General features: G+C 49.9%; 2 protein-coding genes across 6 annotated transcripts in view; one reads left to right on the top strand and one right to left on the bottom strand.

The window, feature by feature from the left end:
* Window positions 1-728: 728 nt before the first annotated feature.
* On the bottom strand, window positions 729-9629 carry LOC130317710 (acylphosphatase-1-like). 5 transcript variants are annotated; one of them, XM_056552851.1, is made up of 3 exons: window positions 9526-9629; window positions 1292-1416; window positions 729-1195 (listed from the first exon to the last, which is right to left on the bottom strand). In XM_056552851.1, the coding sequence occupies exons 2-3, from the start codon at window positions 1373-1375 to the stop codon at window positions 980-982; spliced, it is 300 nt and encodes a 99-aa protein (XP_056408826.1). In that variant the 5' UTR covers window positions 1376-1416; window positions 9526-9629; the 3' UTR covers window positions 729-979. The 5 variants fall into 5 exon arrangements, with proteins under 5 accessions (XP_056408826.1, XP_056408827.1, XP_056408830.1 ...); XM_056552852.1 differs by having other exon boundaries at window positions 9488-9528; XM_056552855.1 differs by lacking the exon at window positions 9526-9629 and adding an exon at window positions 6722-6744.
* LOC130317707 (uncharacterized) overlaps window positions 9548-24311 on the top strand; it is a 15799-nt gene continuing 1035 nt past the window's right edge. Inside the window, exons 1-2 of the mRNA XM_056552848.1 lie at window positions 9548-11911; window positions 13148-13407. Of these exons, the coding sequence (XP_056408823.1) occupies window positions 9548-11911; window positions 13148-13402 (2619 nt within the window). The 3' untranslated portion in view covers window positions 13403-13407. The remainder of the gene's footprint in view (window positions 11912-13147; window positions 13408-24311) is intronic.

The following is a 24311-nucleotide window of genomic DNA, read 5'->3' as shown; positions in this document are numbered from 1 at the left end:
TTATAGTAGGTAGGTGTCATTATAGTAGGTAGTTATCATTATAGTAGGTAGTTATCATTATAGTAGGTAGGTGTCATTATAGTAGGTAGGTGTCATTATAGTAGGTAGTTATCATTATAGTAGGTAGATATCATTATAGTAGGTAGGTATCATTATAGTAGGTAGTTATCATTATAGTAGGTAGGTGTCATTATAGTAGGTAGGTGTCATTATAGTAGGTAGTTATCATTATAGTAGGTAGTTATCATTATAGTAGGTAGGTATCATTATAGTAGGTAGGTGTCATTATAGTAGGTAGTTATCATTATAGTAGGTAGTTATCATTATAGTAGGTAGGTATCATTATAGTAGGTAGGTCTCATTATAGTAGGTAGGTATCATTATAGTAGGTAGGTGTCATTATAGTAGGTAGTTATGGCTATTATAGGGCGAGGAGGAAAAAACGAGAGCGTAAAAGCGAAAATTGGCCGGACAAGTGGATCATCAGGAGGGACAAGTAGATTTTGCTCCATTTTAGTCCCGTGGACAAGTAGTTTTTTATAAAATTTCCACACCCCTGATAATGTCAATACTGGGGGCTCAGTATAGAACCCCTTCTGTATACAGTGATGCGTATATACCATGGACAGAGACCACCATGCGAATCACAAACACAAGAGAGGCAGGAGAGGATGATGGGATATTTGAATCCCTAGACTGGGGTCACAGACACACATCTCACACAGTGCGGATATCACATAGCGACACTTTTATTCAGTCACTATACACTGGAGAGGGGTGACACATGGCATGCACGGCCTCTCACGGGGGCACACAGCTTATGTATTTATGGGATCGGAGCAAGCGGCCGGATACATGGGGAGGGGCAGTTAGTTTTGTCCCTCCAGGTTATTGTATGGGGCTGCTCTAATGGATCAGACCAGTCTGGTACTAGATAGGTCATGGATCCTGAAAGAGACCATCAGGGAGGAATGAGCTGTCACTTGCGGATCTGGAAGCTGCCGTGTTCCAGATGTTGGATCTTCTTTTCATTGTGGAATTGGGCCCTTGTGATTCTGGACTTTGGGCTCCCTGTTTCCTGCAGCCATTGCTGCATCTCCCGCACTTTGGTTACAGGGCCTTGTAAGTGACCCTTGACAGTCCCATGTTCTGTATTCTGTACCCATCCGACCAGACCCAGACGAGTCCCCTCCGCCTGCAATGGGTAAACATAAAGACTGCGTCAACAGAGGTCCAGTCAGGAGGGGACCATCACTGCAGCGGCAGCCTGCTATCTGACTGGCTCCTTTACCTGGGTGTACTTGCGAAAGAAAACTCCTTGAACCTTCCCAAACACCTCAAAATCCTGAGAGATAAGAGAGTCAGCCTCTGTCATGGTGTTGGAGCCACCTGAAAAATCCTGGAAACAAGGGCCACCTGAAAATGGGACACAACAGACAATGGACTGACACCTGGCTCCACACAGATAAACCGATACTTTCCAATGATAACCGAAATGGAGAACATATGCACAAGGATCAGCCCCGCTGGGCACACCATGTTGGGATGATACAATATGGAGGGCACTGCCAGATACAAAATACAAATAAACCAGTGACGCCTCCACCTCCAGTATAAACAAGTAATGGGAGGGCCACAGGTACCCACAATATCCAACCTATATCCATTCTTATTAAACCACATGATATAAGGTCATCAAAAGATGAAGGACCATCTCACCATCATCCACAAAGAACAGATTGTTCACCTAACAGGGGTCCCCTCCTAACCGGGGTCACCAGACACAGGAAAACAAACAAATCAAGGATATCTCTGGAGAGATAAAATTCAAGGGAAATCAAAGCAATTCTCATAATTGTTTTATAGAGTTACACACCTGTACTATAAAAGCTGAAGCCTCAGAGTGATCCCAGTATATTGTCCTCCCCCAGAAGCTGTGCGGTGCTGTCTCCTCCTCTGTGTGATCCCAGTATATTGTCCTCCCCCAGAAGCTGTGCGGTGCTGTCTCCTCCTCTGTATGATCCCAGTATACTCTCCTCCCCCAGAAGCTGTGCGGTGCTGTCTCCTCCTCTGTATGATCCCAGTATACTCTCCTCCCCCAGAAGCTGTGCGGTGCTGTCTCCTCCTCTGTATGATCCCAGTATACTCTCCTCCCCCAGAAGCTGTGCGGTGCTGTCTCCTCCTCTGTATGATCCCAGTATACTCTCCTCCCCCAGAAGCTGTGCGGTGCTGTCTCCTCCTCTGTATGATCCCAGTATACTCTCCTCCCCCAGAAGCTGTGCGGTGCTGTCTCCTCCTCTGTATGATCCCAGTATACTGTCCTCCCCCAGAAGCTGTGCGGTGCTGTCTCCTCCTCTGTATGATCCCAGTATACTCTCCTCCCCCAGAAGCTGTGCGGTGCTGTCTCCTCCTCTGTATGATCCCAGTATACTCTCCTCCCCCAGAAGCTGTGCGGTGCTGTCTCCTCCTCTGTATGATCCCAGTATACTGTCCTCCCCCAGAAGCTGTGCGGTGCTGTCTCCTCCTCTGTATGATCCCAGTATATTGTCCTCCCCCAGAAGCTGTGCGGTGCTGTCTCCTCCTCTGTATGATCCCAGTATACTCTCCTCCCCCAGAAGCTGTGCGGTGCTGTCTCCTCCTCTGTATGATCCCAGTATACTGTCCTCCCCCAGAAGCTGTGCGGTGCTGTCTCCTCCTCTGTGTGATCCCAGTATACTCTCCTCCCCCAGAAGCTGTGCGGTGCTGTCTCCTCCTCTGTGATCCCAGTATACTGTCCTCCCCCAGAAGCTGTGCGGTGCTGTCTCCTCCTCTGTATGATCCCAGTATACTCTCCTCCCCCAGAAGCTGTGCGGTGCTGTCTCCTCCTCTGTATGATCCCAGTATACTGTCCTCCCCCAGAAGCTGTGCGGTGCTGTCTCCTCCCCTGTATGATCCCAGTATACTGTCCTCCCCCAGAAGCTGTGCGGTGCTGTCTCCTCCTCTGTATGATCCCAGTATACTGTCCTCCCCCAGAAGCTGTGCGGTGCTGTCTCCTCCTCTGTATGATCCCAGTATACTGTCCTCCCCCAGAAGCTGTGCGGTGCTGTCTCCTCCTCTGTATGATCCCAGTATACTCTCCTCCCCCAGAAGCTGTGCGGTGCTGTCTCCTCCTCTGTATGATCCCAGTATACTGTCCTCCCTGAGAAGCTGTGCGGTACTGTCTCCTCCTCTGTATGATCCCAGTATACTGTCCTCCCCCAGAAGCTGTGCGGTGCTGTCTCCTCCTCTGTATGATCCCAGTATACTGTCCTCCCCCAGAAGCTGTGCGGTGCTGTCTCCTCCTCTGTATGATCCCAGTATACTCTCCTCCCCCAGAAGCTGTGCGGTGCTGTCTCCTCCTCTGTATGATCCCAGTATACTGTCCTCCCCCAGAAGCTGTGCGGTGCTGTCTCCTCCTCTGTATGATCCCAGTATACTGTCCTCCCCCAGAAGCTGTGCGGTGCTGTCTCCTCCTCTGTATGATCCCAGTATACTGTCCTCCCCCAGAAGCTGTGCGGTGCTGTCTCCTCCTCTGTATGATCCCAGTATACTCTCCTCCCCCAGAAGCTGTGCGGTGCTGTCTCCTCCTCTGTATGATCCCAGTATACTGTCCTCCCCCAGAAGCTGTGCGGTGCTGTCTCCTCCTCTGTATGATCCCAGTATACTGTCCTCCCCCAGAAGCTGTGCGGTGCTGTCTCCTCCTCTGTATGATCCCAGTATACTGTCCTCCCCCAGAAGCTGTGCGGTGCTGTCTCCTCCTCTGTATGATCCCAGTATATTGTCCTCCCCCAGAAGCTGTGCGGTGCTGTCTCCTCCTCTGTATGATCCCAGTATATTGTCCTCCCCCAGAAGCTGTGCGGTGCTGTCTCCTCCTCTGTATGATCCCAGTATACTGTCCTCCCCCAGAAGCTGTGCGGTGCTGTCTCCTCCTCTGTATGATCCCAGTATATTGTCCTCCCCCAGAAGCTGTGCGGTGCTGTCTCCTCCTCTGTATGATCCCAGTATATTGTCCTCCCCCAGAAGCTGTGCGGTGCTGTCTCCTCCTCTGTATGATCCCAGTATACTGTCCTCCCCCAGAAGCTGTGCGGTGCTGTCTCCTCCTCTGTGTGATCCCAGTATATTGTCCTCCCCCAGAAGCTGTGCGGTGCTGTCTCCTCCTCTGTATGATCCCAGTATACTGTCCTCCCCCAGAAGCTGTGCGGTACTGTCTCCTCCTCTGTATGATCCCAGTATACTCTCCTCCCCCAGAAGCTGTGCGGTGCTGTTTCCTCCCCTGTATGATCCCAGTATACTCTCCTCCCCCAGAAGCTGTGCGGTGCTGTCTCCTCCTCTGTATGATCCCAGTATACTCTCCTCCCCCAGAAGCTGTGCGGTGCTTTCTCCTCCTCTGTATGATCCCAGTATACTGTCCTCCCCCAGAAGCTGTGCGGTGCTTTCTCCTCCTCTGTATGATCCCAGTATACTGTCCTCCCCCAGAAGCTGTGCGGTGCTGTCTCCTCCTCTGTATGATCCCAGTATACTGTCCTCCCCCAGAAGCTGTGCGGTGCTGTCTCCTCCTCTGTATGATCCCAGTATACTGTCCTCCCCCAGAAGCTGTGCGGTACTGTCTCCTCCTCTGTATGATCCCAGTATACTCTCCTCCCCCAGAAGCTGTGCGGTGCTGTCTCCTCCCCTGTATGATCCCAGTATACTCTCCTCCCCCAGAAGCTGTGCGGTGCCGTCTCCTCCTCTGTATGATCCCAGTATACTGTCCTCCCCCAGAAGCTGTGCGGTGCCGTCTCCTCCTCTGTATGATCCCAGTATACTCTCCTCCCCCAGAAGCTGTGCGGTGCTTTCTCCTCCTCTGTATGATCCCAGTATACTGTCCTCCCCCAGAAGCTGTGCGGTGCTGTCTCCTCCTCTGTATGATCCCAGTATACTCTCCTCCCCCAGAAGCTGTGCGGTGCTGTCTCCTCCTCTGTATGATCCCAGTATACTGTCCTCCCCCAGAAGCTGTGCGGTGCTTTCTCCTCCTCTGTATGATCCCAGTATACTCTCCTCCTCCAGAAGCTGTGCGGTGCTGTCTCCTCCTCTGTATGATCCCAGTATACTGTCCTCCCCCAGAAGCTGTGCGGTGCTGTCTCCTCCTCTGTATGATCCCAGTATACTCTCCTCCCCCAGAAGCTGTGCGGTGCTGTCTCCTCCTCTGTATGATCCCAGTATACTGTCCTCCCCCAGAAGCTGTGCGGTGCTGTCTCCTTCTCTGTATGATCCCAGTATACTGTCCTCCCCCAGAAGCTGTGCGGTGCTGTCTCCTCCTCTGTATGATCCCAGTATACTGTCCTCCCCCAGAAGCTGTGCGGTGCTGTGTCCTCCTCTGTATGATCCCAGTATACTGTCCTCCCCCAGAAGCTGTGCGGTGCTGTCTCCTCCTCTGTATGATCCCAGTATACTGTCCTCCCCCAGAAGCTGTGCGGTGCGGTCTCCTCCTGTATACTGGGATCACACAGAGGAGGAGACACCACCGCACAGCTTCTGGGGGAGGGGAGTATACTGGGATCACACAGAGGAGGAGACAGCACCGCACAGTTTCTGGGGGAGGACAGTATACTGGGATCACACAGGGGAGGAGACAGCACCGCACAGCTTCTGGGGGAGGAGAGTATACTGGGATCATACAGAGGAGGAGACAGCACCGCACAGCTTCTGGGGGAGGAGAGTATACTGGGATCATACAGAGGAGGAGACAGCACCGCACAGCTTCTGGGGGAGGACAATATACTGGGATCATACAGAGGAGGAGACAGCACCGCACAGCTTCTGGGGGAGGACAGTATACTGGGATCACACAGAGGAGGAGACAGCACCGCACAGCTTCTGGGGGAGGACAGTATACTGGGATCACACAGAGGAGGAGACAGCACCGCACAGCTTCTGGGGGAGGACAGTATACTGGGATCACACAGGGGAGGAGACAGCACCGCACAGCTTCTGGGGGAGGACAGTATACTGGGATCATACAGAGGAGGAGACAGCACCGCACAGCTTCTGGGGGAGGAGAGTATACTGGGATCATACAGGGGAGGAGACAGCACATACATGAGATATTATACACGCGTGACCCCCGCAGTCACATACATGATATATTATACACACGTGACCCCCGCAGTCACATACATGATATATTATACACGCGTGACCCCCGCAGTCACATACAAGAGATATTATACACGCGTGACCCCCGCAGTCACATACAAGAGATATTATACACGCGTGACCCCCGCAGTCACATACAAGAGATATTATACACGCGTGACCCCCGCAGTCACATACATGAGATATTATACACGCGTGACCCCCGCAGTCACATACATGAGATATTATACACGCGTGACCCCCGCAGTCACATACATGATATATTATACACGCGTGACCGCCGCAGTCAGATACATGATATATTATACACGCGTGACCCCCGCAGTCAGATACATGAGATATTATACACGCGTGACCGCCGCAGTCACATACATGAGATATTATACACGCGTGACCGCCGCAGTCACATACATGATATATTATACACACGTGACCCCCCGCAGTCAGATACATGATATATTATACACACGTGACCGTCGCAGTCACATACATGATATATTATACACACGTGACCGTCGCAGTCACATACATGATATATTATACACACGTGACCCCAGCAGTCAGATACATGAGATATTATACACACGTGACCCCCGCAGTCAGATACATGAGATATTATACACACGTGACCCCCGCAGTCACATACATGAGATATTACACACACGTGACCCCCGCAGTCAGATACATGAGATATTACACACACGTGACCCCCGCAGTCAGATACATGAGATATTACACACACGTGACCCCCGCAGTCACATACATGAGATATTATACACACGTGACCCCCGCAGTCACATACATGAGATATTATACACACGTGACCGCCGCAGTCACATACATGAGATATTATACACACACACGTGACCCCCGCAGTCACATACATGAGATATTACACACGTGACCGCCGCAGTCACATACATGAGATATTATACACACGTGACCCCCGCAGTCACATACATGAGATATTATACACACGTGACCCCCGCAGTCACATACATGAGATATTATACACACGTGACCCCCGCAGTCACATACATGATATATTATACACACGTAACCCCCGCAGTCACATACATGATATGTTATACACACGTGACCCCCGCAGTCACATACATGAGATATTATACACGCGTGACCCCCGCAGTCACATACATGATATATTATACACGCGTGACCCCCGCAGTCAGATACATGAGATATTATACACGCGTGACCCCCGCAGTCACATACATGAGATATTATACACACGTGACCCCCGCAGTCAGATACATGATATATTATACACACGTGACCCCCGCAGTCACATACATGAGATATTATACACACGTGACCGCCGCAGTCACATACATGAGATATTATACACACGTGACCCCCGCAGTCAGATACATGAGATATTATACACACGTGACCCCCGCAGTCAGATACATGAGATATTATACACACGTGACCCCCGCAGTCACATACATGAGATATTACACACACGTGACCCCCGCAGTCAGATACATGATATATTACACACACGTGACCCCCGCAGTCAGATACATGAGATATTACACACACGTGACCGCCGCAGTCACATACATGAGATATTACACACACGTGACCCCCGCAGTCACATACATGAGATATTATACACACGTGACCCCCGCAGTCACATACATGAGATATTATACACACGTGACCCCCGCAGTCAGATACATGAGATATTATACACACGTGACCCCCGCAGTCACATACATGAGATATTATACACACGTGACCCCCGCAGTCACATACATGATATATTATACACACGTGACCCCCGCAGTCACATACATGAGATATTATACACACGTGACCCCCGCAGTCACATACATGAGATATTATACACACGTGACCCCCGCAGTCACATACATGAGATATTATACACACGTGACCCCCGCAGTCACATACATGAGATATTATACACGCGTGACCCCCGCAGTCACATACATGATATATTATACACACGTGACCCCGCAGTCACATACATGAGATATTATACACACGTGACCCCCGCAGTCACATACATGAGATATTATACACACGTGACCCCCGCAGTCAGATACATGATATATTATACACACGTGACCGCCGCAGTCACATACATGAGATATTATACACACGTGACCCCCGCAGTCACATACATGATATATTATACACACGTGACCCCCGCAGTCACATACATGAGATATTATACACACGTGACCCCCGCAGTCACATACATGAGATATTATACACACGTGACCCCCGCAGTCACATACATGAGATATTATACACACGTGACCCCCGCAGTCACATACATGATATATTATACACACGTGACCCCCGCAGTCACATACATGATATATTATACACACGTGACCCCCGCAGTCACATACATGATATATTATACACACGTGACCCCCGCAGTCAGATACATGATATATTATACACACGTGACCCCCGCAGTCAGATACATGAGATATTATACACACGTGACCCCCGCAGTCAGATACATGAGATATTATACACACGTGACCCCCGCAGTCAGATACATGAGATATTATACACACGTGACCCCCGCAGTCAGATACATGAGATATTATACACACGTGACCCCCGCAGTCACATACATGAGATATTATACACACGTGACCCCCGCAGTCACATACATGAGATATTATACACACGTGACCCCGCAGTCACATACATGAGATATTATACACACGTGACCCCCGCAGTCACATACATGATATATTATACACACGTGACCCCCGCAGTCACATACATGATATATTATACACACGTGACCCCCGCAGTCACATACATGAGATATTATACACACGTGACCCCCGCAGTCACATACATGATATATTATACACACGTGACCCCCGCAGTCACATACATGATATATTATACACACGTGACCGCCGCAGTCACATACATGAGATATTATACACGCGTGACCCCGCAGTCACATACATGAGATATTATACACACGTGACCCCCGCAGTCACATACATGATATATTATACACACGTGACCCCCGCAGTCACATACATGATATATTATACACACGTGACCCCGCAGTCACATACATGAGATATTATACACACGTGACCCCCGCAGTCACATACATGAGATATTATACACACGTGACCGCCGCAGTCACATACATGATATATTATACACACGTGACCCCGCAGTCACATACATGAGATATTATACACACGTGACCGCCGCAGTCAGATACATGAGATATTATACACACGTGACCGCCGCAGTCACATACATGAGATATTACACACACGTGACCCCCGCAGTCACATACATGAGATATTATACACACGGGAAGGTTCCAGCACTCACCCGCCGTGCACCGCTTGTCTCTATGACAACAGAATCCGGAAGACGGCGCTGGATGATGACGCCATCAGGACCCGCCTATCAGCTACGTCAGAGGAAGCGGTCTCCTAGCAACCAGTACAACAGCGCCGGAGCTATGAGCGGGATGTCCCGGCTGAGGATGGTTCCGCACCCGTACACCCAGGGGCCCCCGGGCCTGTCCCGCCTGGAGCTGCTGAGGAGCGAGTACCAGGAGCGGGCCCTGCGGGAGAAGGAGGACAAGATGCTGCAGCTGCTGACACAGGAGCGCATGAAGGGTTCCAGGGGCCCCCCACAGGAGCGGGCATGGGCCACAGCCAAAAGGACGGCCGGGGTGGACCGAGCGCACCCCCTCCAGCCCGTGCACCCCCTCCACCCCCCGTCCGCCAACAAACACCCGCCGCCCCATGTCCGCTCCAAGTCTGGGCCTGACCGATGGCAGGAGCTGGAGAAGAAGGAGAAGAACCTGGAGGCCGAGATCCGCAGGAAGGAGACCCTGCTCCGGGAAAAGCTGCGGAGGACGGAGGAAGAGCTGAGGCGGATCCAGAAGGAAAGAGAAGAGGCCGAACGGGAAGAACGCACGACCCGGCCCAGAGGAGCCAGGCTGGAGGGGGGAGGCCATGTGAAGGACATTCCCCTCTCCATAGACCAGTACAGCGGGGGTGGGGTCAAGCCCAGGAAGGACAGTCCCCTCTCCATAGACCAGTACAGCGGGGGTGGGGTCAAGCCCAGGAAGGACAGTCCCCTCTCCATAGACCAGTACAGCGGGGGTGGGGTCATAGCCAGGAAGGACAGTCCCCTCTCCATAGACCAGTACAGCGGGGGTGGGGTCAAGCACAGGAAGGACAGTCCCCTCTCCATAGACCAGTACAGCGGGGGTGGGGTCAAGCCCAGGAAGGACAGTCCCCTCTCCATAGGCCAGTACAGCGGGGGTGGGGTCATAGCCAGGAAGGACAGTCCCCTCTCCATAGACCAGTACAGCGGGGGTGGGGTCATAGCCAGGAAGGACAGTCCCCTCTCCATAGACCAGTACAGCGGGGGTGGGGTCATAGCCAGGAAGGACAGTCCCCTCTCCATAGACCAGTACAGCGGGGGTGGGGTCATAGCCAGGAAGGACAGTCCCCTCTCCATAGACCAGTACAGCGGGGGTGGGGTCATAGCCAGGAAGGACAGTCCCCTCTCCATAGACCAGTACAGCGGGGGTGGGGTCATAGCCAGGAAGGACAGTCCCCTCTCCATAGACCAGTACAGCGGGGGTGGGGTCATAGCCAGGAAGGACAGTCCCCTCTCCATAGACCAGTACAGCGGGGGTGGAGTCAAGCCCAGGAAGGGCAGTCCCCTCTCCATAGACCAGTACAGCGGGGGTGGGGTCAAGCCCAGGAAGGACAGTCCCCTCTCCATAGACCAGTACAGCGGGGGTGGAGTCAAGCCCAGGAAGGGCAGTCCCCTCTCCATAGACCAGTACAGCGGGGGTGGGGTCATAGCCAGGAAGGACAGTCCCCTCTCCATAGACCAGTACAGCGGGGGTGGGGTCATAGCCAGGAAGGACAGTCCCCTCTCCATAGACCAGTACAGCGGGGGTGGGGTCAAGCCCAGGAAGGACAGTCCCCTCTCCATAGACCAGTACAGCGGGGGTGGGGTCAAGCCCAGGAAGGACAGTCCCCTCTCCATAGACCAGTACAGCGGGGGTGGGGTCAAGCCCAGGAAGGACAGTCCCCTCTCCATAGACCAGTACAGCGGGGGTGGGGTCATAGCCAGGAAGGACAGTCCCCTCTCCATAGACCAGTACAGCGGGGGTGGGGTCAAGCCCAGGAAGGACAGTCCCCTCTCCATAGACCAGTACAGCGGGGGTGGGGTCAAGCCCAGGAAGGACAGTCCCCTCTCCATAGACCAGTACAGCGGGGGTGGGGTCAAGCCCAGGAAGGACAGTCCCCTCTCCATAGACCAGTACAGCGGGGGTGGGGTCAAGCCCAGGAAGGACAGTCCCCTCTCCATAGACCAGTACAATCACCAGAAGGCTGAAGCAAGGGATCTGGTCTTTGCCTCCTCACAGCGCCCTCCTCTGTCACATGTTGAAGACTCATTTCATCAGCTGAGACTGGACGTTCAGGGGGTACAGCACAGTGGGTACCCATCATCTCAGACCTTAGATGAGGTAGACAACCCCCAGAGTCCTGGGCAAGTACTGGTTCCATGTCCGTTGTGTGGACGATGCTTTATGAAACATCGCCTGCAGAAGCACAGCGCAGTATGTGAGAAGATGCACAGCTCCCGAAGAAAAGTGTTTGACTCCTCTAAGGCCCGGGCCAAAGGAACAGATCTAGAACAATACCTGCATAAGAAAGGGCGACGGCCCTCCCCACCGCCCCAGGTTAGTCACCCCGCCTTACATTATGTTCCTTTATAGGCTAGATTTACATTAGTGTAATATGTTAGCAAATTCCAGCTCAACCATTGGTCCAGTGACCCTCCTCTTGTATCTTCTGCTCCTTCCCTCCTCCTTTCTCCCCATATCTCCTGCACCTTCCCTCCTCCTTTTCCCCTATATCTCCTGCACCTTCCCTCCTCCTTTTCCCCTATATCTCCTGCACCTTCCCTCCTCCTTTCTCCCCATATCTCCTGCACCTTCTCTTCTCCCCATATCTCCTGCACCTTCCCTCCTCCTTTCTCCCCATATCTCCTGCACCTTCCCTCCTTCTTTTCCCCTATATCTCCTGCACCTTCCCTCCTCCTTTTCCCCTATATCTCCTGCACCTTCCCTCCTCCTTTTCCCCTATATCTCCTGCACCTTCCCTCCACCTTTTCCCCTATATCTCCTGCACCTTCCCTCCACCTTTTCCCCTATATCTCCTGCACCTTCCCTCCACCTTTTCCCCTATATCTCCTGCACCTTCCCTCCACCTTTTCCCCTATATCTCCTGCACCTTCCCTCCACCTTTTCCCCTATATCTCCTGCACCTTCCCTCCACCTTTTCCCCTATATCTCCTGCACCTTCCCTCCACCTTTTCCCCTATATCTCCTGCACCTTCCCTCCTCCTTTCTCCCCATATCTCTTGCACCTTCCCTCCACCTTTTCCCCTATATCTCCTGCACCTTCTCTTCTCCTTTCTCCCCATATCTCCTGCACCTTCCCTCCTCCTTTCTCCCCATATCTCTTGCCCCTTCCCTCCACCTTTTCCCCTATATCTCCTGCACCTTCTCTTCTCCTTTCTCCCCATATCTCCTGCACCTTCCCTCCTCCTTTCTCCCCATATCTCCTGCACCTTCCCTCCTCCTTTCTCCCCATATCTCTTGCACCTTCCCTTCTCCTTTCTCCCCATATCTCCTGCACCTTCCCTCCTCCTTTCTCCCCATATCTCTTGCACCTTCCCTTCTCCTTTCTCCCCATATCTCTTGCACCTTCCCTCCTCCTTTCTCCCCATATCTCTTGCACCTTCCCTCCTCCTTTCCCCCATATCTCCTGCACCTTCTCTTCTCCTTTCTCCCCATAGCTCCTGCACCTTCCCTCCTCCTTTCTCCCATCACATCATCCCCACCACTTTAGATATCTGACTGGTCTCATATTTCCTCTTCCCTCCTCCATCTCTCCGTTCTTATTTTTCACAGGTCCATGTCGCCTCCTGGCGTCAGAAGCATGAGTCTTTCCTGAGAACAATCCGTCAGGCTCGTGTAGTGCAGGATGTTGTCGCTAAAGGGGGAAAGATATCTGATCTGCCACCTCCTCCCCCTGAGGAGTACCCGGATTATGTGGCTTGTCCTCACTGCAGCCGGCGATTTGCTCCACGGGCAGCCGAACGACATATTCCCAAGTGTGAGACAATTAAAAGCAAGCCCCGCCCTCCACCCCGCCGCCATCGCTGATACAGGTAGGACATGGACCTGAGGTAGTGTGTGCACAAAATGTTTGAGTTTTATACCCCAAACATATCCCTAATGTATCTCCACTCGTTTCTTTCCTGGCCATATTCTACTGAACATATTGAGGGATTGAGAAGCAGGAAGTGTCTCCTTAGGTCAAGTTCACACTATAGAATTCACATCCGGAAAATTTTCAGACAGAGATTCTGAATATGTCGACGCTAGGACCTCACACACATTTGGCGTCCCCATAGACGGCCATGTCTGCGGAGCGGATTCCGCCAGAACATTGAGCAAGTTCAATGGTTTGGCTGAATTATTTGATCGGAATTCTGTCGGACTAAAAAATTCTGCAGCGTGAAAGGGTTAATGGAAACCCCATTTACCTGCATGTTAACCTTCTTGCAGCGGAATGCTGGTTGGAAATTCTGTAGTGTGAACCCAGCTATACTGATCTTAGTAGCTGAGCTCTCCCATGCGGTGTCCATCAGTGATGACAGACAAGTATAAGGTCCGGTAACATGGCAGGCTCGCCCCTCTGTCCATTCTTACATTTTTATCAATTTTTGCATAATACTTGCTATATATTTGATTTAAACATCTGCTATATGGGGAGACATGGCGTGAACCTGGATCGGGAACCTTTACAGCCCCATGAATAGAAGCGCAGGTCATACCCCACAGAGACGAGCTGCAATCTATCACCACATCTTCAGTATTCCTACAGCGCCTGTGCCGCACCCACCACCTCAGTGACAGTCTCAGGTCCTCAGGAGAGACTCTCTCTGGACTATAACACCTCTATGAGTTTCCACATACTGGCATAGGCTCTATTCGTGGACTCCACTCTGGAGTAGGATAATGTCCTCAAGTCCGGCTTTGAATCTAGCCAGACAGGCTCTGATAGGCCGTTAGATTGTAAGAGGAATTGGTCAACCTCCAGGCTGTCAGGTTGAATCTGTGAAGATCCAGACATAGCTGAGTGCCCTGAGACACCAGGTTCTGCTGTCGGGGGAAGTCTCCAATATTGACACTGATTCATCTGCATGAGCTGGATGAACTATGACCTCTTTGGCCAGAATGGAGTGATGACTGAGAGCTGTTCTTGCCTGATTTTCATCAATACCTTGGGTATTAAGGACACTGGAGGAAATATGTATACCAGCCTGAACCTCCATGGTATGGACAGAGCAGCGATTGTCCTCTCGGTAGTGAGCAGAAGTTCTTTACTCCCAACTGTAGGCAGATCTGATGGAATATGTTTGGATGAAGAGATCACTCCCCTGAACATAGACCTGGACTCGACGATCTGCTGCAACGTTGGATATCTCCCGAATATGAACAACAGATAGGTGGGACAGGTTTGACTCTGTCCAATGAAAGATCATTTCTACCTCTCAGAGGAGAGGTTGTGACCTTTTGCTTGTTGATATAGAGTACAGCCGTCATATTATCTGATTGGATCTTCACAGCTTTGCTCCTGGATTTAAGGGGGTAAGTAAAGAAGCACCAGGTGAACAGTTCTGAGTTCTGTCAGATTCTATGAAAAGAGCTGTTCCTGAGACGTCCAGGTAACTTGTACTGGAAGATCTAGATGGGCTCCCCAGCCTACTAGGGGTGTGTCTGTGGTCAACATGATCCACTGAGGTTAAACCAAAGACCTCCCATCTCTTGGCAGACTCCATCAATGAAGAGAATGATGTGCTCTTGGAGATATGGAGAACTTGTCTAGCCCAGAGGGGCTGTGATTCCACTTGCCTAGGACCTCTGCTTGAAGAGAACGAAGGTGCCATAGCGCCCACGGAACAGTGTCCACGATTGCTGACATCAACCTCAACATCCTCATCATTGTCAAAAAGGTAAATTGATGTTGACAGCAGAGAAGTTTTGCTGCCTCTATAACTCTCTCTTCCCTCTGAAGAGAGAGATAAAGGGACATCTGGATGGAATCTAGAATAAACCCTAGAAACCTTTGAAGACTTGACTTTTGCCAGTTTATTAACCAGCCTAGAATGAAGATGATTGAGGAGGACGGCCTCTGAAGATACCTTTATGAGCCAGTCTTCCAGATATGGGATAATCTCGAGGCCTTGGAGTCTTAGAGCTGCTACAACCTCCACCACAACCCTCGTAAAAGTGTGAGGGGCAGAGGATATACCAAAGGGAAGGGCTGCAAACTGGAGCTGCACCAGAATCCTTTGGAGTGAACAGGATCCTGAAATATCTCCTGTGAGCGGGATTAACAGGGATATGCAGGTAGGCATCCTTCAAGCCCAGTGTCACCATAAAATCCCCCAGTTCTAGGATGTCTCAATTTCTCTTAAGAAACTATTTAAATAGCGTAGGTTGACGATTATCCTCCAGTCTCCTGGAGAATATATTTCTAATCCTTAACAGCTAATAGAGACAGAATGCAACCGGCACTGCAATCCACAATGAGCACCATCTGGGAAATGAGACTCCGACAAAAAACACTTGTGGGGGTGCACTCCAAACTAGGCAAATTGATGCATACAGTGCGAAGAAAGAAATGGATGCACTCACCCAGGGGTCTTGCCAGATGAAATCTTTATTAAATAGTCCACATAGCGGTACAGCGGGTAGACGCAGAGGAGCAGCCTCGCAGCGACAGACTGTTTCCTGCACCCTAAACACACTTCCCCCTGGCTGCCGGTCTGGTGCCGCTCACAGGTGGGTATTAAATAGACAATCATGGGGTTTACCATGGAGCAGTCTAAACAAATACAAGCAGCAGAACGTAATTAAAACCAATTCACAAAAATGAGCTAAGGTCGTTGCGATCGTTCAGGCCGGTTGGCCCTAAGGCTTCCAGTCAGAGAATCCAATGTGCCTCACATTGTAATAATAATTTGTGGTGGTCGCCACCATTTCTTGGGCACTCAATTTTTTCCAAACCAGCAAATCTTTAATACTGATCCGTCACCTCTGCGAACCCCGTTTATCTGATCAATGAGCCTGGGAGAACCTTTTCCAGTGTGAATGGACCGCAGGTGCTCTCTCACCCGTATGAACAGGCTCCTAATGGTTTTCCCCCACATAAACGAATTCACAGGGGCAGATCAGTATGTACACAACATATGTAGTCCTACAAGTTATCAATTGTTGTACTGTATGTTTAATGCCACCTACTGACAGTCTTTTGTGCCAGAGTTTTGCACAAAACTAACAATGTTTGCAAGAAAAGTAGCCTTTCGGCAAGCTTTCTCTGAGCCAGCTAACGCCTCTAGTTTCCTCCTGGTGTGCACTATGTCTAGCATTTTTTCTAAAAATGTCACCTAGTGTTGTGCTTCTTCTGAAGGTAATGAGGAGCTGGCTGTCAGATGCTTGTTCGAGCAAAGGATCTCTCTGTAACCTAAACCAGTTGCGCCTGATAGCAACATGAATTCTGTCGTCATTGCTGCAATTAGGGAAAGCAAATCAAGGGAATTTTCTGTTTGGGAAATCTCTGGATAGGGCATAAGATGTCTAGGGGCAGAGTACCCCTTGAAGGGGGACATACACAGAGCTATCACCCAAGAGGCGTAAAGCCTCTTCTTCATAATAGGTAGAGGATAGCACTACCGGTCAGGTCTGTTCTTATGCCATTTAAGAGCTCCCTGCTCAGATACGGACAGGTTGGAGTAAGTAGGGGGATAAATGAGAGCTTTACCTTCTCTAACAACAGCCTTTTTGAAAAGGTCAAGGGAGGTGCCAGGTAAAATAGGAGGGGAGAAAGTAGAGCTATGTAGAAAGTAGAGCTATTGCCCCCCCCCCCCCCCCCCCAAAAGGGGGAAACTACGCTACTCTCAGTATCAGTACCTATATCGCTGGCTAATCCGGCAAGCTGCTCAACCATCTCATTCTAGCTGGGCTGAAGATTTCAACCAGAATAAAACCTGAGGTTTCTATCTGACAGGGAACTTCTCCATCTTTAACCTCTAAATTCCTAGAGGTGGTAAAATCTCCTTTCTTGAAAAACTTATGTAGATTAATCTTCCTCAAGGATTTTAATAAATCCACCTCAAATTGCACTGTGTCAAAAGTGTCATTTAATCCGAAATTAGGGCCCTTGGAGAGAAGGGTTAATACATCAGTAGGTAAGTCCACGTCCGTGGTGTTAATCACATTATTCAGGGGACTCAGTCTCTCCGGCTTCCTCCCTTGTGCTTCCTCCATGGCTCTAAATCTTTTTCTTCCTTCTTCCAACCCTCTGGGTGCGCCTCCTAAAGGGGCCACTTTTTTCTCTCAATATTTGAGAGGTTTGTATTTTCTTACAAAAATCGCTTTTGCAGCATTATTAGACTTATGCTGCGTTATGTGGACGATATCCTGGTCGTCTGGGACGGGGGTGAGGCCATGTTCAATGAATGTCAATAAATTTAAATATCTAATGACCTGAACATACTCTTCACCTCAGTCTTTGGGGATCAGGAAATTGATTTCCTAGATGTGAAGATCCAGGTTCTCCAAAAAAGGTTGGTCACCTCGGGCTTTAGAAAACCCACTGCAAAAAATTTGCTCTTGCATTTTGATAGTTCTCACCTAGAGATGAGCGAACTTACAGTAAATTCGATTAGTCACGAACTTCTCGGCTCGGCGGTCGCTGACTTTTCCAGTCTCCTAGGACTGTATCCACCTTTTCCAGCCCACCGGAGCACCGTAAAGCTGAACTAATTTAAGAAGGAAAAGTCAACTGCCGAGCCGAGAAGTTTGTGACTAATCGAATTTACTGTAAGTTTGGTCATCTCTAGCAACGACCATAGCTCATTTTTGTGAATTGGTTTTAATTACGTTCTGCTGCTTGTATTTGTTTAGACTGCTCCATGGTAAACCCCATGATTGTCTATTTAATACCCACCTGTGAGCGGCGCCACAGACCGGCAGCCATAGGAAGTGCGCTTAGGGCGCAGGAAACGAGGCTGCTCCTCTGCGTCTACCCGCTGTATTGCTATATGGACTATTGAATAAAGATTTCATCTGGCAAGACCCCTGGGTGAGTGCATCCATTTCTTTCTTCACACTGTATATTTCTAATCCTTGTTGAGCAGGGGGAACTTCAGTCTAAGAATACCTCTCCAAAGAGGATCTGAAAGAAGCCTCTAGGGATTCTTGCCTCGTCCAAGGCAGAAGACCAGTTATAATGACCCTGTCTGGAGATGGACTTAGCACAGGGGTGACTAGAGCCCCTGAATGATCTTATCTTATTCAGTCCCGAATAATCTTTCTGGCTGAAACGGGAAGCTGCATAAGTTATACTTGGTGGCGTTAACTGCAACCTAAGGCTTGAGTCACAAGGATCTATGACCCAACGAGATAAGAGCCATACTCTTGGAGGTCCCCCCTTTATGGGGGTTGGGATAGAGTTTGATAGATGAGGCTTCTCCCCAAAGGGCCTAGAGATGTTAAAATTGAAGATGCCACAAGATTTGATAACGGCAGAGGGAATAACACAGGAAAAATCTCCCATATTGAATGTTTTAAACACTATAACCTATTGTTTAAGATCAATCTAAAGATTGGACTTAGACAGTCGTCCAAAGAAAATAGGCTTAGTTTGTATAACCCTGTGGATAGCCCCATTGACAGAAGTTTCCTTGACATTGGCTCATACTGCTGTCTCAGGTCAGAATTTTGTGCCCACAGCATCATATGAGGTCATAAGGGCCCTTAGAAAATGTGTCTCCCAAATATAGGAGGACTCTGCAGAGATTCTCTGATTATGTGATGCCATTTCCCTACAGGTTAAGCTCACTCCACAGCCACCTCCACCATTACACGGGCATCGTGTCTGCTGATATTCCCTCCAAATAAGGAACTTTGGTTTTTTAGTTCAGAACTGGATTCAGAAGAATTGTCCAACACAAAGGCGAAGCCTCCTGCAGAAGTTTTAGGGCAACTGGTCCCCACAAAGATCCAGATGTGGTTGTTTTCAGGGCAGGAGGAGAGGTGCCTCGTGTAAAGGTACATCCAAAAGAAGCATGGAAAGAAACAAGACTTCTGATGCCAGAAATCAACCTAACCCACAGTAACCAGATTATAGGCTGTCCATACAAGAGGGGTCTGGAATGTTTCTGCACATCGACTGGGAGAATGGTCTCTAAACTAAGATCATCAGTCCATTGGGTTTACCAAAATACACGTGATGGCAACAAAAACCAATGGAGAAGTGAAGATGTTCTGCTCCCTTTATGTTGCAGACAGTCCGATGGGAGTGGATACCTCCTGTCTTGGTTCGGGCTGCAATACAGGTTACTGTCACCTTCCACAATACCAAGGGTCTGGCTGAAGATCTGAGGATTCAGGCCTCGGTTACAGCAATCGTCATATTTTGTGGTGTCTCGTGGCTTTGCCTCAATCTGAATCTGTTCACCCGTACAACCCGGGGATTGAATGTTCAATATTACAAGCAAACCAACCAGTCACACACCAGGATGAGGAGCGTTCCTCCTCTATACTGGAGCTTCATGGATTCCTAGAAGGATTTGAGTCCTACATTTTATTTGGGTGAAATATTCTGCACGGACATTATACTGCAGCAAAGTCCCATTCGTTCGGAAATGCATTGCGGTGTATGAGACTATTCATTTCCGAGCAGTCCTGGTGCGCAAGATGCCTAAGATAATAAAACCGCAGCCCCATAGGATCTCTCTAGTCCTAAAGAAAGCATGGGAGGAATGTATTATACATTAATGCTTGGCCCCATACAACGCACACGGGGATTGGGACCGGACCACCACTGGAATTCAAATGCTAAGTCAGTGTTTCCCAACCAGGGCGCCACGAGCTGTTGCAAAACTACAATTCCATCATGCCCAGCCAGCTTTTGGCTGTCCAGGCATGCTGGGAGTTGTAGTTTTGCAACAGCTGGTGGCACCCTGGTTGGAAAACACTGTCCTACGTAATAAGGGACCGGGGGAAACATGAAAAACCTGATGCTCCCCTAGCCCCAGATCCCATTGATCTACCGCATATCCTGTTCTCATCCATGCAGTCCATCAGCTGGTACCAGGACCTTTTCCGCTCAGCCAATCAGTGGTTGCAGAGGTGTCAGGCTAGCGATTGGCTGAGCAGGAAGGTCCTGTAGGTCCCATAAGACACCTGACTGTATGGAGAATGGAAACTTTATGTTTCCCCTGCGCCCCGGCACAACAGTAATGGGGAGGGAAATGTGACAGTGGGGGGGGGGGGGGGGGGGGATGTGACATTGGGAGATTGACATGAAATGGGGGGGAGGGTGTAAAAGTGAAGGATAGACATGAAATGAGGCAGTGTGGACGTGAAATGTGGGCGTTTGGACATGACGGGGATTTTTGTTTATTATATTGAAAACCAAATATATACCTCTATAGGAGGTAAATATTGGAATTATAGAGGTAAATATTGGAATTATAGAGGTTAAATAGTGGGATTATAGAGATAAATATTGGGATTATAGAGATAAATATTGGGATTAGAGATAAATATTGGGATTATAGAAATATTGGGATTATAGAGGTAAATATTGGGATTAGAGATAAATATTGGGATTATAAAGGTAAATATTGAGATTAGAGATAAATATTGGTATTATAGAAATAAATATTGGGATTATAGAGTTAAATATTGGGATTATAGAAATAAATATTGGGATTATAGAAATAAATATTGGGATTATAGAGGTAAATATTGGGATTATAGAAATAAATATTGGGATTATAGAGGTAAATATTGGGATTATAGAAATAAATATTGGGATTATAGAAATAAATATTGGGATTATAGAAATAAATATTGGGATTATAGAGGTAAATATTGGGATTATAGAAATAAATATTGGGATTATAGAAATAAATATTGGGATTATAGAGGTAAATATTGGGATTATAGAAATAAATATTGGGATTATAGAAATAAATATTGGGATTATAGAGGTAAATATTGGGATTATAGAAATAAATATTGGGATTATAGAGGTAAATATTGGGATTATAGAAATAAATATTGGGATTATAGAGGTAAATATTGGGATTATAGAGGTAGATATTTAGATTATAATCCCAATATTTACCTCTATAATCACACATTTTCCCCATAGTTTATAAGGCTGAGAAGAGACATGCGCCCATCCAGTTAGTAGTTGTGCCCGGTGTATTGGGGCCTGCGCCCATCCAGTTAGTAGTTGTGCCCAGTGTATTGGGGCCTGCGCCCATCCAGTTAGTAGTTGTGCCCGGTGTAGTGGGGGCCTGCGCCCATCCAGTTAGTAGTTGTGCCCGGTGTAGTGGGGGCCTGCGCCCATCCAGTTAGTAGTTGTGCCCGGTGTATTGGGGCCTGCGCCCATCCAGTTAGTAGTTGTGCCCTGGGTATTGGGGCCTGCGCCCATTGAGTTAGTAGTTGTGCCCGGTGTATTGGGGCCTGCGCCCATCGAGTTAGTAGTTGTGCCCGGTGTATTGGGGCCTGCACCCATCCAGTTAGTAGTTGTGCCCGGTGTATTGGGGCCTGCACCCATCCAGTTAGTAGTTGTGCCCGGTGTATTGGGGCCTGCGCCCATCCAGTTAGTAGTTGTGCCCGGTGTATTGGGGCCTGCGCCCATCCAGTTAGTAGTTGTGCCCGGTGTATTGGGGCCTGCGCCCATCCAGTTAGTAGTTGTGCCCGGTGTAGTGGGGGCCTGCGCCCATCCAGTTAGTAGTTGTGCCCGGTGTATTGGGGCCTGCGCCCATCCAGTTAGTAGTTGTGCCCGGTGTATTGGGGCCTGCGCCCATCCAGTTAGTAGTTGTGCCCGGTGTATTGGGGCCTGCGCCCATCCAGTTAGTAGTTGTGCCCGGTGTATTGGGGCCTGCGCCCATCCAGTTAGTAGTTGTGCCCGGTGTATTGGGGCCTGCGCCCATCCAGTTAGTAGTTGTGCCCGGTGTATTGGGGCCTGCGCCCATCCAGTTAGTAGTTGTGCCCGGTGTATTGGGGCCTGCGCCCATCCAGTTAGTAGTTGTGCCCGGTGTATTGGGGCCTGCGCCCATCCAGTTAGTAGTTGTGCCCGGTGTATTGGGGCCTGCACCCATCCAGTTAGTAGTTGTGCCCGGTGTATTGGGGCCTGCGCCCATCCAGTTAGTAGTTGTGCCCTGTGTATTGGGGCCTGCGCCCATCCAGTTAGTAGTTGTGCCCGGTGTATTGGGGCCTGCGCCCATCCAGTTAGTAGTTGTGCCCGGTGTATTGGGGCCTGCACCCATCCAGTTAGTAGTTGTGCCCGGTGTATTGGGGCCTGCGCCCATCCAGTTAGTAGTTGTGCCCGGTGTATTGGGGCCTGCACCCATCCAGTTAGTAGTTGTGCCCGGTGTATTGGGGCCTGCGCCCATCCAGTTAGTAGTTGTGCCCTGTGTATTGGGGCCTGCGCCCATCCAGTTAGTAGTTGTGCCCGGTGTATTGGGGCCTGCGCCCATCCAGTTAGTAGTTGTGCCCGGTGTAGTGGGGGCCTGCGCCCATCCAGTTAGTTGTGCCCTGTGTATTGGGGCCTGCACCCATCCAGTTAGTAGTTGTGCCCGGTGTATTGGGGCCTGCGCCCATCCAGTTAGTAGTTGTGCCCGGTGTAGTGGGGGCCTGCGCCCATCCAGTTAGTTGTGCCCGGTGTATTGGGGCCTGCACCCATCCAGTTAGTAGTTGTGCCCAGTGTATTGGGGCCTGCGCCCATCCAGTTAGTAGTTGTGCCCGGTGTAGTGGGGGCCTGCGCCCATCCAGTTAGTAGTTGTGCCCAGTGTATTGGGGCCTGCGCCCATCCAGTTAGTAGTTGTGCCCGGTGTATTGGGGCCTGCGCCCATCCAGTTAGTAATTGTGCCCGGTGTATTGGGGCCTGCGCCCATCCAGTTAGTAGTTGTGCCCGGTGTATTGGGGCCTGCGCCCATCCAGTTAGTAGTTGTGCCCTGTGTATTGGGGCCTGCGCCCATCCAGTTAGTAGTTGTGCCCTGTGTATTGGGGCCTGCGCTCGTTGATCAGTCCAGCACCATTTTACACTGGCAGGTGACATCGGGTGCTCATCCTCTGGAGTCCCAGGAATGAGTCAGATTCATTCCTTTGGGGTCGGGGCCCTCTCTGCCATACGCCTCCTGTCCTCCATTATAACTTCTCCCTTCCTTCAGGGGCATCTACCACCATTTCTGGGCAATTATCCTGCTAAATAATCTATGATCCCTTTATTATTACATAGTGCTGACAACCAGGAAAATGTCTGTTATTCAATATTAAAGCTACTTAGTGCACTGGGGGTGGTGCTTAAGTATTTGGGGCACAGCTATGGCTCCCCAGAGATGACGGGCAGCAGCAGACCACAGTGAAGTCAGGTAACCCCAGGATCAGCCGCTGATAATCTCCGTGTATTAGAGCCCCAAGTCTTCCCGTAATACAAAGAATAGGCGATAACTAGCTAAGAACGTGACAATGGAGGGTATGAATGTGCACTGAGCCCCACGTGGGAGCGCTATCCTAATCACCCGCTGTGGTATAGATCAGTAGACAGAGGACCCCTTTAGCACTGTGTTAGAGTGAATGGGACGGAGGTTCTGCCAATTCATCCAGACCGATTCCTGTATAATCCTGCAGACTAAAGACCAATGTCAGTTTCTTAAAGTTTTTGGTTTTATCTTTTTTTCCAAATACAATCAATGTTTAATAGAAAATATTATTCACCTAAAGTGCAGACAGTTCCTGATCTCCGAGCCGGTCTTGGGACCCTATAGGAGACGAGGCCGAGCAGTCGCTGAACACAGGACGACATTATAGAGGTCATTGGTCTGCGTGATTATACATGGATATGTATAGATGTGGTTCAGCCCTTGGGGGCCCCTGCGGTCAGGATCTCAGGGAGGTGGAAGGTTTTTTCCAGTAGTTGTGGCCCCTCGGTCCTCCCACCCAGTCCCGTCCCCAGTCCTCCAAACCGTTCCCCCCACCC

Source organism: Hyla sarda, unplaced genomic scaffold (genome assembly GCF_029499605.1).
Source record: "Hyla sarda isolate aHylSar1 unplaced genomic scaffold, aHylSar1.hap1 scaffold_2009, whole genome shotgun sequence".
Classification (NCBI taxonomy): Eukaryota; Metazoa; Chordata; class Amphibia; order Anura; family Hylidae; genus Hyla; species Hyla sarda.
Note: the sequence above shows the minus strand (reverse complement) of the source record. Positions and strands in the feature narration are given on the sequence as shown.

What these genes read in the sequence shown, in the direction of transcription:
- LOC130317710 (XM_056552851.1), bottom strand. Translation starts at nt 1,375, where the DNA reads ATGACAGAGGCTGACTCTCTTATCTCTCAGGATTTTGAGGTGTTTGGG. An exon ending in TCTTTCGCAAGTACACCCAG is followed by an intron (nt 1,196 to 1,291) that starts GTAAAGGAGCCA and finishes TACCCATTGCAG; the next exon opens with GCGGAGGGGACTCGTCTGGG.